The 15,102-nt window shown below is 37.7% G+C and overlaps 1 protein-coding gene across 3 annotated transcripts in view; it reads right to left on the reverse strand.

Annotated features, from left to right (window-relative positions):
* The window catches only part of GABRG3 (gamma-aminobutyric acid type A receptor subunit gamma3), a 694,245-nt gene that overhangs the window by 654,216 nt on the left and 24,927 nt on the right, over positions 1 to 15,102 (reverse strand). For all 3 annotated transcript variants that reach the window (XM_072795383.1, XM_072795397.1, XM_072795405.1), the window contains one exon: positions 4,912 to 4,979. In XM_072795383.1, the coding sequence (XP_072651484.1) occupies positions 4,912 to 4,979 (68 nt within the window). The remainder of the gene's footprint in view (positions 1 to 4,911; positions 4,980 to 15,102) is intronic.

Raw genomic sequence — 15,102 nt, forward strand, 5'->3', positions numbered from 1 at the left:
AAGAAGTAGAATTAGTTTTTCTCTCTTTTCTTGATTGTTAAAAGAATATTTGGTGAGGGAGAGCCATAATTTTGCCAGGCTTTAGCATTGCAATCAAACACCCCCCCCCAAAAAAAAATTACATCCTTAAATTCCACACACATCTCTAAATTGTACTTTTTCCTGCATAATATATTCTTTAATTTGATTGTTTTGGTCTCTCTCATATTCTTTTTATTTGTATTGCTGACGCAATTCCCAATACCCACTTATACCATCAGCTCTTTACTTTTAAACTGCTTTTACTTTTCATGAGGTCCACTTTGAAGCACTTTACATTCTTTGTAAACTGCACTGTTTGGTGTTTTAGATAGAGTGGATATATATGATGTGTTCAGCAGTGTGAAAAGAACTCCTTTATCATTTTGACTTCCAAGCAGAATTTTGAAATTTGGAGCACAAAGGTTAGAAATACTCATCCTTCAATAAGCAGCTGCATAAACAGGATTTTTAGGGCAGTGAAACTATTCTGTATGATTCTATAATGGTGGATACATCTTCACACATTTGTCCAAATCCATAGATGTACACCACCAAGAGTGAATCCTAATGTAAACTAGGATGCCTGAGTGATAAAGAAGTCAATATAGGTTCACTGAATGTAACAAATGTACCACTGTGGTTGAGGAGGGTGGTGTTCATAAAGGGTAAGACTGTACCTGTGCAAAGGCAGGAGGTATATGGAAAATCTCTGTACCTTCCTCTCAATTTTGTCATGAACCTAAAACTGCTCTTAAAAATAAGTCTTTTTTAAAAAATAAACATTTAAGTTTTCTAAAAAAGCAATTAGGAGCCCCTGATTCACAAGCCTCCTGAAACATCCCACAGGGCAATGGAATCTTCCCTCTTTTGAGACACAGGAATCTCTTTGCTCTGACACCTGTATACCATGATGGTTTGTTTATGAATCTAGACTTGCTCTTCCCACTCATTTTTATGGTAACCTACATCCAGAACTCTGCATGATACACAGTAGTCATATGTCAAATGTTAACTGAATGAACAAAGATGGAAATAGAAAAATTCACCCCAGAGAACATAGGAATTGGATATTTAAATGTATCTGTGTATACCTAGATTGATCGATCTATCTACCTATCTATAAAACAAGCCTTTGTCTATCTATCTATTTATCTACCTATTATCTATCACCTATCAATACTTTGTGAACACTTTATGCTTTGCTTGGTTAACATAAGTTAATAGTACATTAATATTCCTCTTGGAAGCAGACAAGGGGACAGTCCAGACAATTCTAGCTCTAGCTCTGCTGATAACAGACTATAAACATGTAACTATTTCCAGAGCAATGCATTTCCTATCATTCACCTTGCCCATGGTTGCCTAGACACTTGCCTCACTTTCACAAATAAAAGGCAACCAACATTTATTGGCCTATCCTTTCAATGCAGTAGAGATAACTCCTAAAAAGAAAAAAGCAAAAATGAACTATTGGGACTTCATCAAGATAAGAAGCTTTTGCACAGCAAAGGATACAGTCAACAAAACTAAAAGACAACCTACAGAATGGGAGAAGATATTTGCAAATGACGTATCAGATAAAGGGCTAGTTTCCAAGATCTTTAAAGAACTTATTAAACTCAACAGCAAAGAAACAAACAATCCAAACAGGAAATGGGCAAAAGGCATGAACAGAAATCTCACAGAGGAAGACACAGACATGGCCAACACGCACATGAGAAAATGCTCTGCATCACTTGCCATCAGGGAAATACAAATCAAAACCACAATGAGATACCGCCTCACACCAGTGAGAATCGGGGAAAATTAACAAGGCAGGAAACCACAAATGTTGGAGAGGATGCGGAGAAAAGGGAACCCTCTTACACTGTTGGTGGGAATGTGAACTGGTGCAGCCACTCTGGAAAACTGTGTGGAGGTTCCTCAAAGAGTTAAAAAGAGACCTGCCCTACGACCCAGCAATTGCACTGTTGGGGATTTACCCCAAAGATTCAGATGCAATGAAACGCCGGGACACCTGCACCCCGATGTTTCTAGCAGCAATGTCCACAATAGCCAAACTGTGGAAGGAGCCTCGGTGTCCATCGAAAGATGAATGGATAAAGAAGATGTGGTTTATGTATACAATGGAATATTCCTCAGCCATTGGAAACGACAAATACCCACCATTTGCTTCGACGTGGATGGAACTGGAGGGTATTATGCTGAGTGAAGTAAGTCAATCGGAGAAGGACAAACAGTGTATGTTCTCATTCATTTGGGGAATATAAATAATAGTGAAAGGGAATATAAGGGAAGGGAGAAGAAATGTGTGGGAAATATCAGAAAGGGAGACAGAATGTAAAGACTGCTAACTCTGGGAAACGAACTAGGGGTGGTAGAAGGTGAGGAGGGCGGGGGGTGGGAGTGAATGGGTGACGGGCACTGGGTGTTATTCTGTATGTTAGTAAACTGAACACCAATAAAAAATAAATTAAAAAAAAATAAAAAATAAATCTAACAGCAGTATTTTGGTGTCTGCCACAAAACATTTATGATTTTGATGTTTATATATTTTTCTCAGATAATGGAGGTCTTACAAAACCTCAGACCATTTTAAGATCATTCACCCCTCTTGATGAAAGGGTCAGAGTAAATTATTTTAAATAATGATTTTAGGGGATCCCTGGGTGGCTCAGCGGTTTAGCGCCTGCCTTCGGCCCAGGGCGTGATTCTGGAGTCCTGAGATCGAGTCCCACATCAGTCTCCCTGCATGGAGTCTACTTCTCCCTCTGCCTGTGTCTCTGCCTCTCGCTTTCTCTGTGTTTCTCATGAATAAATTTAAAAAGTCTTTAAAAATAAATAAATAAATAAATAAAGATTTTAAAGCATTGTCAGTTCTATGCTATGTAGTTGTTCTCGTTCTCTCTCTCTCTCTCTCTCTAAAAGGGAAGAAGGGGGTCTGAAGAGAGATCTTGCTGCATATGAACAATCTTACAAAATTTGACCTATATATATCTTAGATGGAAGTGGGTCTACACACATCCTAAATGCCCACGTCTGCCTAAGGATGAAGCCCAACTCTTCCTAAAGGCTTCAGGGCCTGAGTCCCAGGCAGGTCCAAGGTGCTGTCTAGCTGCACCCCACTCCCTTGGCTTTTCAAACAGCACTCCAGCCCCTCAATCCCCAATCAGGTCACACATCGGTCTTCCTGCATTTTACTGAGGACTTCCTCATGCTGCCCCACTGGGAAAACACCCATCTATCGATCAAGTTTCAGATTGAGACCTCATCAGAGAAATATATTCCAAATGTTGCCAGCTCTGCCAATAGGGTGCCTGCCCATGAGCAGAGTCCTTATCACTCTGTGGGTGATTGTCACTTAGCCTCCTTCTCTGAAGCTTATGACTTCCAGGCAGAAATTTCTATCAATTCCAATAGCAAAGCTTAATTCTGGGCAGAGAGTAGATCTCAAAGTTATAGGAGTTCACAAAAATTTCTAAGACATATGAATGCAAACCCCTGTTTCTAAAATAATTTCGTAAGTATATCTCTATGGAGACACTCCTTTTTTAGTGTCAGATATGAGTTAGTGTTAGACATGAAGGTGACGAATAATGTGGAACTAATGTAAGAAAATAAAACTCCAGAATGAGAAACAAATGAACTAAGAAGTGATTACAGTCTTTATGTGGTCAACTGAATAATTATTTATCAAGGAAAGGGAATATTACACTTAAAATTTACATTTTACAATCCACAACCCATAGGCTGGATTTGCCAGTGTCCAACCCCCAATTTATGGATGACGTGTTGTTGTTTTTTTTAAATGACTCACCCATAAATATAATTCTACCCCTGCATGGAAAACTTTATATCATCAGAGAAAAGATGAACATTTTTAATATCTGGCGATGAAAAGAACTGATTTTGCTACTAATTCTGGAGGGATTATTTCCATCTACAGAATATTGCAATGAAAAGACAGCATCTAAATCAGCATTCTGGCAATTCCCCACCCTTAGCCTCATCCCCTCACCAAACCCAGGAGCCAGTGAACAGCAGTAAAGTATGAAATACAAAGAAGACCCCCAGCAGAACTCCTGCCATCACTAGGTCAACAAAGGTCAATGTGTGCTCTTGGAACCCTGCACACTCTATTCAGGGAGCCCCACCCCGGCCTGGAGCACCTCACCTCAGCGCACACTTTTACGCTAATGTATTCTAGCATTCCAATACTTTCGTCACAGCTAAGCACTTTTTACAGGGAAAGCCTTCCTTCACATCACAATTACTTCTGGAGCTCATTTTGCCTCTAAATCTGTGATAATACCCTACTCAGGAAAATCACATACTTGATGCCAGACTTTCTCTTGTAAATAAATAAATAAATAAATAAATAAATAAATAAATAAATAAATAGTTTCTTTACCCCCTGAGTTCAAATTGAAGAGCAAAGTATAAGCTGGGTAATCTCAGATTCTTTCCTAAGAAACAAAAAAAGGCATGTCTTTGGGGTCTTGAAAAACTGAACCAAAAGTCAAAAAGCTGTCATTTATATTTATCCCTAATATTAATGAAATCAAATATAATCAATGACTGCATAATTGCAAATAATCTCATCTGAAGATCCATGTGCAGTAAATAACGTGTGTGGAGAAGGTGGGGGATGAGATGCCTTTTAAACACAAGAGCCATGTCTCACTACTATGGCCACAAACTCCACTACTTGATTTTTAAGAATTTTAAAAACCATTTTCAATATTTAAACTACCCATCAATGCTATAGATTTAAGAAGTCAATTGTGAGTTTAAACCTGCATGATAAATTTCAAACAGAAACTCACAGCTAGAATGTAAGTAAGAACTGATGCAAGGGTCTTCAGATCAGAAAAGAAAAGAGCTTCTTACCATGTTTATTGATGACACAGGGCCAATGCTGTTAACATAGATGTCAACGTCAATTACGGTCGGTTTTACTGTGGAGAAAAATACAAGTGCGTTAACACTGTGCCAGAGTGGCCGAGGAAAGTATTCGACTTCCTTTGACTCATGCATCAACCCCTCACAGATATGCAGAAAAGGGGTGGATATTTCTTTTGGATTTGCCTTGCAGTTGCAATTAAAACCCTGCTTGTCTTCCTTTTAAAAATTTTCAAAGGACAAGAGATTCTTACTTGTATTTAACAAATTCTTGGAAAACAGGGCATTTATACACTGCATGTTGCCAGGAATAGATCACTGTAAAGATATTCTGCAATATTTGTTAAGCTGATTATATGGCAAAGAAAATATAAGACAATAAATATAAAATGATTAAAGACACTGCACAAGATCCTTGATGCCAGGGTTTTCCATAAAGCCAAACCCCAGTTACGAGTAATATCAAAGATGGCTCCAGTTCCTTATCCGTCACCTGACCGCATAACTAATTGTTCTAAAGCAAAGTGACTCAAAGCCAAGATCTGGAGAGTGCCTACATAAGAGAAGAATAAGGAATACTGATTATTGTCATTGTGAAACCTGAAGACACATACATATCACAGATTTAAAATCTTGTAACTCAAAAATGAATAACATTTTAGTAAGTTAAAGAATTACAGTTTCAACCATGAGGGCATAGAATTTATAGACGAGAGATTGTAATCCAACATTGTGCATCAAAGATAAAATTGGTTCATTTCCTTGTAAAGAAAATCAGTTTCTCTTTCCTTAGCAAGTACCAATAATGAGACTGCAGAGCCGGCCAACCTCTGAGTCAGGGTTCATGCCCTCTGAAAAGAAGGAGGTTCCCTTTCCTCTGCCCTTAGCAATTGATAAAGGGAATGACAGCACTGATTTCAGAATATTTCTTCCCTAGAGAAACACAAGACTCTGAACCTTTGCACATGAAACAAGTCATTTCTACAGCTACAAGAGTGTTTGTATCCTCAACTATTTCAATAACTTACTCCAGTTTTACTAAATAATCATGCACAAATGGACTTCTGCACTCTACTTTTGGAATTATGAGTAGCACTTCTGAGCTCACAATCTCATTAATTGCATATCCAGCAGTCTGTAGCCCAAGCCACGTTTTCCACACCTCCATGAAAATGAAAACAATGATTATGAGTTTGAGCCAACTACTCTAACATCTGTCAGGGCAATCAAGTTATATTGGCTTCAAAGAGCTGTTGGCATTTTGGGAAACACCCCAACACAATTCTATGTGTTATGTATATAGTGCTTACATTTCATAAAAGGACTGTTCTTCATTTTAGACAGATTTGATAACTACTATGAATAGTAAGTATCATTTTTCTTCAGCTTCACTGGATACAGCAAGTTTTCTGTTTCTAGACACCACAAAACCTTTGGTGATATCATTCAAGAGCCTGTGTTAAGTCAGTCAATTGACAACCTACTTTTTGCAAGAGACTTTTCTCATTGTTTTATGGTATCATGCTGAGTGAAGTAAGCCAGTCGGAGAAGGACAAACATTATATGTTCTCATTCAGTTGGGGAATATAAATAATAGTGAAAGGGAATATAAGGGAAGGGGGAAGAAATGTGTGGGAAATATCAGAAAGGGAGACAGAACGTAAAGACTGCTAACTCTGGGAAACGAACTAGGGGTGGTGGAAGGGGAGGAGGGCGGGGGGTGGGAGTGAATGGGTGACGGGCACTGGGGGTTATTCTGTATGTTAGTAAATTGAACACCAATAAAAAATTAAAAAAAATAAAAAAAAAAGTTTAGGCTTCCAGAGCATTTAATCTCATTAATTAAAAAGGACCTACACACATAAAGCCTTAACTTGAAGTGGGAAGGGACAAATGAATATTAAGTGCAAAAGTACATTGAAGGTCTTAAGGGATAACAGTTTGGAATAAACACACACATACACACACACACACACACACACACACACATGGATGTATACATGTGCACCCAAAATCGGGGGAAATTAACTGTTTTAAGCAAATGCTCTTTTAAGCAACATCATGCTAAAGTAAAAGGAGCTTTTAAGAAAGTGACGGTGGCACCCAGGAAAGAGACTGACCCACAGGTGGTTCAAAGCTTATAATTCAAAGACTCATGGCCCTGACAAATGATCTTTGACAAGGGGGCCAAGATCATTCAAATGGGAAAGGGACAGTCTCCCAACAAATGGTGTTGGGTAGACTGGATATCCGCATGCAAAAGAATGATGTTAGACCCTTACTTCATGCTATATAGAAAAATTAACTTAAAATGGATCAAAGACCTAAAGGTAAAATCAGAAACTACAAAACTCTTAGAAGAGAACATTGGGGAAAAGCTTCATGACATTGGAGTTGGCAATTATGCCTTGCATATGACACCAAAAGCACAGGCAACAAAAAATAAATAAATTAGATTACATCAAAATGTAAAACTTCTGTGTATCAGACTCAGTCAATAGAGTGCAAAGGCAACCTCCAGAATGGGAGGGAACATATGCAACTCACATATCTGATACGTGGTTAATTTACAACATAGAAAGAACTCCTGCAACTTAACAACAAATAAGCAAAAAATATCTGATTTAAAAATGGTCAAAGGACTTAGACATTTCTTCAAAGATATTCAAATGACCATTAAGCACTTGAAAAGACAGCACTAGTCATTAGGAAAATGCAAATCAAAACCACAATGAGATATCACTTCACCTTCATTATGATAAGTACTTCACTTTCATGAAAAACAACAGCAACAGAAAATAACAAGTTGTGGCAAGGACGTGGAGAAACTGAAACTCTCAAGCATGGTGGGAATGTAAAATGATACAATCACTATAGAAAACAGTATAGCAGTTCTTCAAAAAAAATTAAACATGGAATTATATAACCTAGCAATTCCACTTCTGGGTATATACCCAAAAGAATTAAAAGCAAACATATATTTGTACACCCATGTTCATAGCATCATCATGCACAAAAGCCAATAGATGGAAGCAACTCGAGTGCCCACGGAGGAATAAATGGATAAACCAAATGTAGTGTATTCATATGAACTATTATTTAGCCTTAAAAGGAAAGAGATTCTGAAAGTTTGTATTCTTTTATTTGATGGTCAAATGTAGCCGCAAGAGAAGAGGCTCAGAATAACAAAGTTTATTATATTCACAAGTCCTGGACACTGGAGATATGCCTTGTAGGGCCGCATGGGAAAGACATCAGGGTGGTCAGGAGGCAGAAGCCAGGGCAAAGTAGAGAGGGAAGGCACTTATGCCATGATTATAAATAGGATTTCAGCAGGAAAGACACAGCAAGGCAGGATAAACAGTTAGGATTGGCTTGTTTGAATAATTACTGTGGTCTCTAGTACACCTGGGATGATTAAGGCAGAAGAATACTGCTTCCTGTAGTGTAAGGGCCAGAGAGGGACTATGGCTCTGGATTGGTTAGCCTGCATATCAAAAGTATGGTTCTGGCTAGGCCCTTTGCTATCTCTAAGAATTGGCTAGCCCCAGAGGAACAGTCTGTTCTCAGTCAAAAAGGGTTTTTAAGATATTAAAACATCATAATATTCAAATTATAAATATAAAATTAAAATATATGTGTGTTTATATATGCAGATATGCACACAATGATGCACGTTACAACATGGATGAACCTTAAGGATATTATACTAAGTGAAATATGTCAGTCAAAAAAGACACATACTTTATAAGTCAACCTATATGAGGTACTGGCATAGTAAAATTCATAGAGACAGAAAGAAGAATGGTGGCTGCCAAGGGCTGGGGGAGGCAGGGATGGTGGGGTTAGTGTTTAATGGGTACAGAGTTTCAGTCCTGCAAGATGAAAAGAGTCCTGGAGATGGATGGTGGTGATGCTTTCAAAACACATTCATACAGTACCACTGAACTGTACACTTAAATGTGGCCAAGATAGTAAATTTTATGTTACATATATTTTACCACAATAAGAAAAGATTAAGCCCTGGGTAGCTGGTGAAGGATGAAGAGTTACACAGAGGTAAAGAAGCTAGCAATGAGGAGGCAAGAGGAGGGGATGTGATTTTCTGAGTGAGCGGGGGAAGAGTCTATTGGAAAAGAGTATATATATAAAATAGGGCTAATGGTACGGGGTCTCATATATTTTGCCCAAAAATGTATTCACTTTTCAATTCTTCATTTCAATTCTACCTTACCTATTTGGATGTCATTATCTCCTATAAATTTAGAACTAGTATGTCTGAGAAGAATCACAAACTCATAAGCTGTGCAGCATAAATGAACATGGCAAAGATGCACTGGGTAAGCCTTGACAAGCATCAACCACATTTATTCCTTGGAAAGATGCATGTGGCCCAAAGGCAGTAATGTAAGACTGTTCTTCTACTTGCCTCTGTCACAAGACCAACGCACATACCTGCTTGGTTATTTTTCTCCATTCAACCAGAGGCTTCCTCATCTTAGAACAAGCATCCTAGAATTATCTATCAGTCATGAGCTGAGGAGATGACCCAGATGCACAGACAAGAAATGGCACCTGTCAGAGTGGCCTTGCTAGGGGAAGAGTATAGGTCTAGGGTAGATCGGTCTACTGATGAATGCAAGGGCACATGGCTGAATTTTGCTCTTCAGAATGCTACTTAAATCCTGGAGGTTAACAGGTTCTTTGCCTTATTTTGGACACAAAAGGAACCCTGTCATGATAAAAAGTCAATAAATTATTCCAATGCACAAAAGTCTATTTTTTTTGATGCTCAACATCCAAAACCACGTCTAATATAGTACAAGATTCCTATTAGACAAACTCAGCTCCTCTTGTGAAAAGAAAAATAAATCAAATTTCATATCCAAAATTCCCAACAAGTTATATGTTAAGGGGCCTCATTTAAGTATTGTGAATGGGTACTTCTTACCAGGGGTCTAACATTCCAAACCTGAATAATATAGGTAGTAAAAACATTTCTGTATAATCTGCCACCAGTCCATTGCTTCCCAGTTACATATAAATCTTAACAAACATCTTTGATTTTTCTCCCTTCCAAATGTGGTGGTTACGGTTCTGGCCTTGGGCCCCCAAATATGAGCACCAATGTCATTTAAATATGTCACTGTGCCTCAAAATAAGGTCAGCTCTGAGCTTCTCATAGCACGTAAGGGGCGTACTGGTGATCCAATTCCACATCTTCTAACTTCTCTAAGACTAAATGGAAAGGTATATTGAGCTGGCTTCTCAAAGGCCCCAGAACTTTCTCTCTTTTGCGGGGTTGAGGAGAGAGAGCACGAGCTGGAGGGAAGGGGCAGAGGGAGAGAGGGAGAATCTTAAGCAGGCTTCATGTCCAGCACAGGGCCAGATGTGGGCCTGTACCTCAAAACCCTGAAAATCATTACCTGAGCCAAAATCAAGAGTCCGATGCTTAGCCATCTATGAGTCACCCAGGCACCCTCTTTCTCTCTAAAACCATAGAATTACAATAGTATGTTTTACTTGAGAAAAATTGGAGGAGAAAATAAAAAAGACAGTAGAAAACAGAGGAGTTATGCTTAGTGGATTCATGGGACCCTAGGTGAGTCCGTGTCAATTCCTTTGGGGAAAGTAAAAGAGCAGGAATCCATCCCAGAGGGAATGAGGTTAAAGATTTACACAAAACACACAACATGTTGAAGTAGTAGTCCTCAAAAACCACAAAGACCAGTACTAATAATCATTTGGTTTTTCTTGAGTCATTTGATTAGTATCTCTTACAAAAGATGGCTCATACAAATTTTAAATAAGTGCATGGGATCTATTAGGAAAAATTACTTTACATATAGTAACTGAGAGGAAAAGGTGTACTGCCTTTCTCTGAATCTCCACATTCTTAGGTCACTTGCTACTTTTAAGTCATAAGCAGCCCTTAACATTCCCAATGAAGACTGGCTCTTGGAGAGAAGGGTCTACTGGTGACTTAGTCTCACCCCTTCCCACAGTATTTGCCACAGTTCCTGACACACAGTAGGTACTCATTGAATACTAGATAACTATGCTTTCTGAAAATTGTTTTTATTATTAAAACAAATTATTAAAAATTTGGTTTATTATATTTAAATGGATTTTACATGTTAAATGTTCACATGAGATTGAAAACTGTAACAGGAAGAATAATTTTTAAATGTCCTCTGGAACCTGATGACAACCACAAATTGATGCAAGTAGTCAAGACCAAGTAGTCAAAAGCTGATAAAAGATTGTCCAATACAAGGATACTCCTGGAAATAGGCATCTGTTACAACAGAAATTACATTAGATTCCTGGTAGAGGAAAAAGCTGAGAATGGTACTGGGAGAGCAAATGAAACCGTTTATGCTCATTCATAAACAAGCAAGAAATAGACAATGACAGAAATACAGACTACAATAGATGAGATATAGGGCCAGTAGGTGTTGACAGGGATATAAAATGCAGAATGAGGGAAGGCTCAGGTGATTATAGCTCTCCACAGAAGGTAATGCTTTATGAGTTAGCCCCAGACTGGCAGCAAGAGGGAGGAGGAATGTAGACCCCAAAGGACACTAAGCAAAAGTGTTAAGTGAGGTGACACAGCCAGTAGAGCATGCTGCCTGGCTTTACAGAGTGGCTCTGCCATTTACAAGTTCTGTAATTTTGAAAAGTGTCTTAACATCTCTGTGCCTCAGTTCCACTATGTGTAAGATGAGCCGAAAGGAAAACCTAATTCTTGGTGGAGACTCAGGGGGGTGGTTAGGTAGCTGTGAAATGAATAGTAGGTGCTCAGTAAATGTTTGCTATGGCTGCTGGGGCCCGTGGAGTTAGACACAGAAAAGAATGTCAAAATCTTGCATTTGTTGCCTTTCAACTAATATTTATGTCTAAAAGTCACTCTAGTCACTTAAATTCTATTTTTTCATGAAAAGTTTAAATATACTGACAGAAAGATTTAAATCCTGGCAAATAAAATTTTAAAAAGAGGAATAAGGGGCACCTGGGTGGCTTAGCTGGCTAAGCATCTGCTTTTACCTCAGGTCATGATCTCAGGACCCTGAGATTGACCCCTCTAGGTCTCCCTGCTTAGCAGGGAGCCCGCTTCTCCCTCTCCCTCTGCCACTCCTGCTTGTATGTACTTGCTCTCTCTCTCTCTCTCTCAAAAAAATAAAATATTTTAAAAACAATAACTTAGTGGGAGTTTATCATCACCATCACCATCATCATAAATAAATCTTTCCAGTCTCTTCTTAAAATGCAAATACTGCCTCTGAGGTTTACATTAAGTCCATCTATACCACTTGACAGAGATGTGTTTTCAAATGTTTTTCTCTAGATAGGAGAATACTAGGTTATCCAGGGATGAGTGAAGGGATTTGAGAGGAAGAGGTACATAGAATGGGCAACCTTGGTGACTATCATAATTTTATCAAGACCCTAAGACCATGTTTGACATAGGTTAGTCCTGGAGCACTGAAAGCACTATTTTGGGTTCCATTTCAGCTTTGTTAGGGTTCCTACTTGGCCACTTAACTTGATTCTGACATTTCATTATAAGGTTTACAGCTAATCCCATCTCCATTAATCCTAGTACTATAGATGCCAACTCTAAAGCCTTATTTCTTTCCCAATCATTCTTTAAGTATGTGATCGTAAGTGGACCAACAAGAGTTAAAAGATCAAGATAAAGTTGTCATCACCTCAGACCTGGGCCACACCTGATAAATAATAAGAAAGAAGGCAAACAGTGAGATTCTGCTTTTGTATGCATTCATATAAAAATGTATTACTGAGGTAGACAGCCTGAGAATTCATATTCTCCAAAGAATGAAGAGAGTACTGATGTTAAAGTTCAGAACCACAGCTTCAGAACTCTAATGGGGATACAGATTTCCACCTCTTAAGAGTTTGGTGGTAATAAAGATAGAGGAATTTAGAAAGGCATCTGAAAAATCTAATAATTTTATAAATTTGAATCTGAAGTCACCATATGACCTTGTGAAAACAACTTAAATTTTCTGGGTCTCATTTTTTATAATCTGTAAACCGAGTGAAGTTTTCCTCCAAGCATGAACTCAATTTATTACAACAGGAAAGATACATCTCAGCAATGCTCTTCATGATAGCACCTTGTCCTTTCTACTACCTAACTGGGAATATCAAAGTATATTCACCAACAGAATTTTTAGTCCATGGTAGATATGAAAAAAATAATGCATTACATCTTTAAACAACAAGCAGATTGAGAATGGTATTAAAAGCCTGGTATGTAACAGATCTTATTGTACTTTAAAATGTATAACAGGGGCACCTGGATAGCTTAGTTAGTCAAACACCTGCTTTTGGCTGAGGCCATGTGGGATGGAGCTTCACAATGGGATCCCTGGTCAGTGAAGAGCCTGCTTCTCCCTCTGCCTATGTCTCTGCCTCTCTCTGTGTGTCTCTCATGCATAAATAAAATCTTTTTAAAAGGGGGGAAAAAAGAAAAAAAATTCACTTGAGGGACACAGGAGCAGACTTCACCAAGCAGAAGAAAGAATCAGTATCTCAAAAATAGGACATTCAAAATTACCAAGCTGGATGAACCAAAAGAAAAAAAAGAATGAAGAAAAATGAAGATAGTTTAAGGGATTTATGAGATACCATCAAGCGAACAACATATGCATATGAGAGTTCCAGAAAGAAAAGAAACACAAGTGCAGAGCCTATATGAAGAAATTACGGCCAAAAATGTCCCAATTTGGAGAAGATAAATGGATATACAAATTCAAAAAGCTCAAGGAACTCCAAGTAGGATAATCTTAAGAGATCTACACAGAGACACATCATAATCAAACTAAAAAATCACACACAAAGAGAGAATCTTGAAAACAGAGAAATGATTCATCACATATAAGGGAGCCCCTATTAGATCATCATTGGATTTTTTTAGCAGAAACTTTGATGCATCAATGGTAATGGGATAATATATTCCAAGTGCTGAAAGATAAAACTGAAAACCAAGAATATCATGTTTGGCAAAACCATCCTTCAAAAATGAAGGAGAAATTAAGACTTTCCCAGCCAAACAAAAACTGAGTAAGTTCATTACCATAAGACCTTCCCTACAAGAAATACTGAAGGCAGTCCTTCAAGTTGAAGCAAAAAGATAATGAATAGAAATGCAAAACTACACAAAAATACAAAATTACCTGGTAAATGTATACAAATAAATAAATAATCCTAGAGTATTGTAATGTAGGTACATAAACCACTTTTAAATATGATAGATATTTCTAAAAATGTATAGAAAGTACCCATAAATCTATGTTAATGAATATACAGTATAAAAATAAGTAATTTATGTCATCAAAAGCATAAAGTTTTCAGGGGGTACAGAGATGTAAAGAAGTAGAGTTTTTATATGCAATTGAAGTTATTATCAGTTTAACATAGATTATTATAACTTTAAGATATTTAGTATAATAGTAACCACAAAGAAAATACCTTATAGAATATAAACAAAAGGAAGTGAGAAGGGAAACAAAACAGGTCACTACAAAAAATAAATGAAAATTTAAAAATGCAGTGAGAGGAAAAGAGGGACAAAAATGTGTAAGACATACAGAAAACACTAAAATGGCAATGTAAGTCTTTCCATAACAATAGTCACTTTAAAAGTAAATGGATTGTGGTGCCTAGGTGGCTCAGTCAGTTAGGCATCTGACTCTTGATTTAGGTGCAGGTCAGGATCTCAGGGTAGCGAGACTGAGCCCTGCGTGGAGCCTGCTTAAGATTCTCTCTCTCCCTCTGTCCCTCTCCTGCTTGCTAACTCTCTCTTTCTCTCTTCCCCTCCCCTCCTCCCTCTCTAAAAAAAAAAGAAAATGGATTAAATGCCTCAAAAAAAAAAAAAAAAAAGACACATCCACGTATTGCCTCAATGGTTAAAAAATCAAAGATCCAACTTGTTTTATATATATATATATATAAAACATTAAAACAAATTAAGAAAAACACATGATAATGTCAATTGATTCACAAAAAGCATTTGACAAAACTTAATATCCTCTCACAGTAAAAAAAAAAAAAATTCAACAAACTCGCAACAGAGAGAAATTACCACAATATAACAAAGGACACACATGAAAAGCCCACAGCCTATACAACAAACAAATAAAAGGCATC

Source organism: Canis lupus, chromosome 2 (genome assembly GCF_048164855.1).
Source record: "Canis lupus baileyi chromosome 2, mCanLup2.hap1, whole genome shotgun sequence".
NCBI classification, from domain to species: domain Eukaryota; kingdom Metazoa; phylum Chordata; class Mammalia; order Carnivora; family Canidae; genus Canis; species Canis lupus.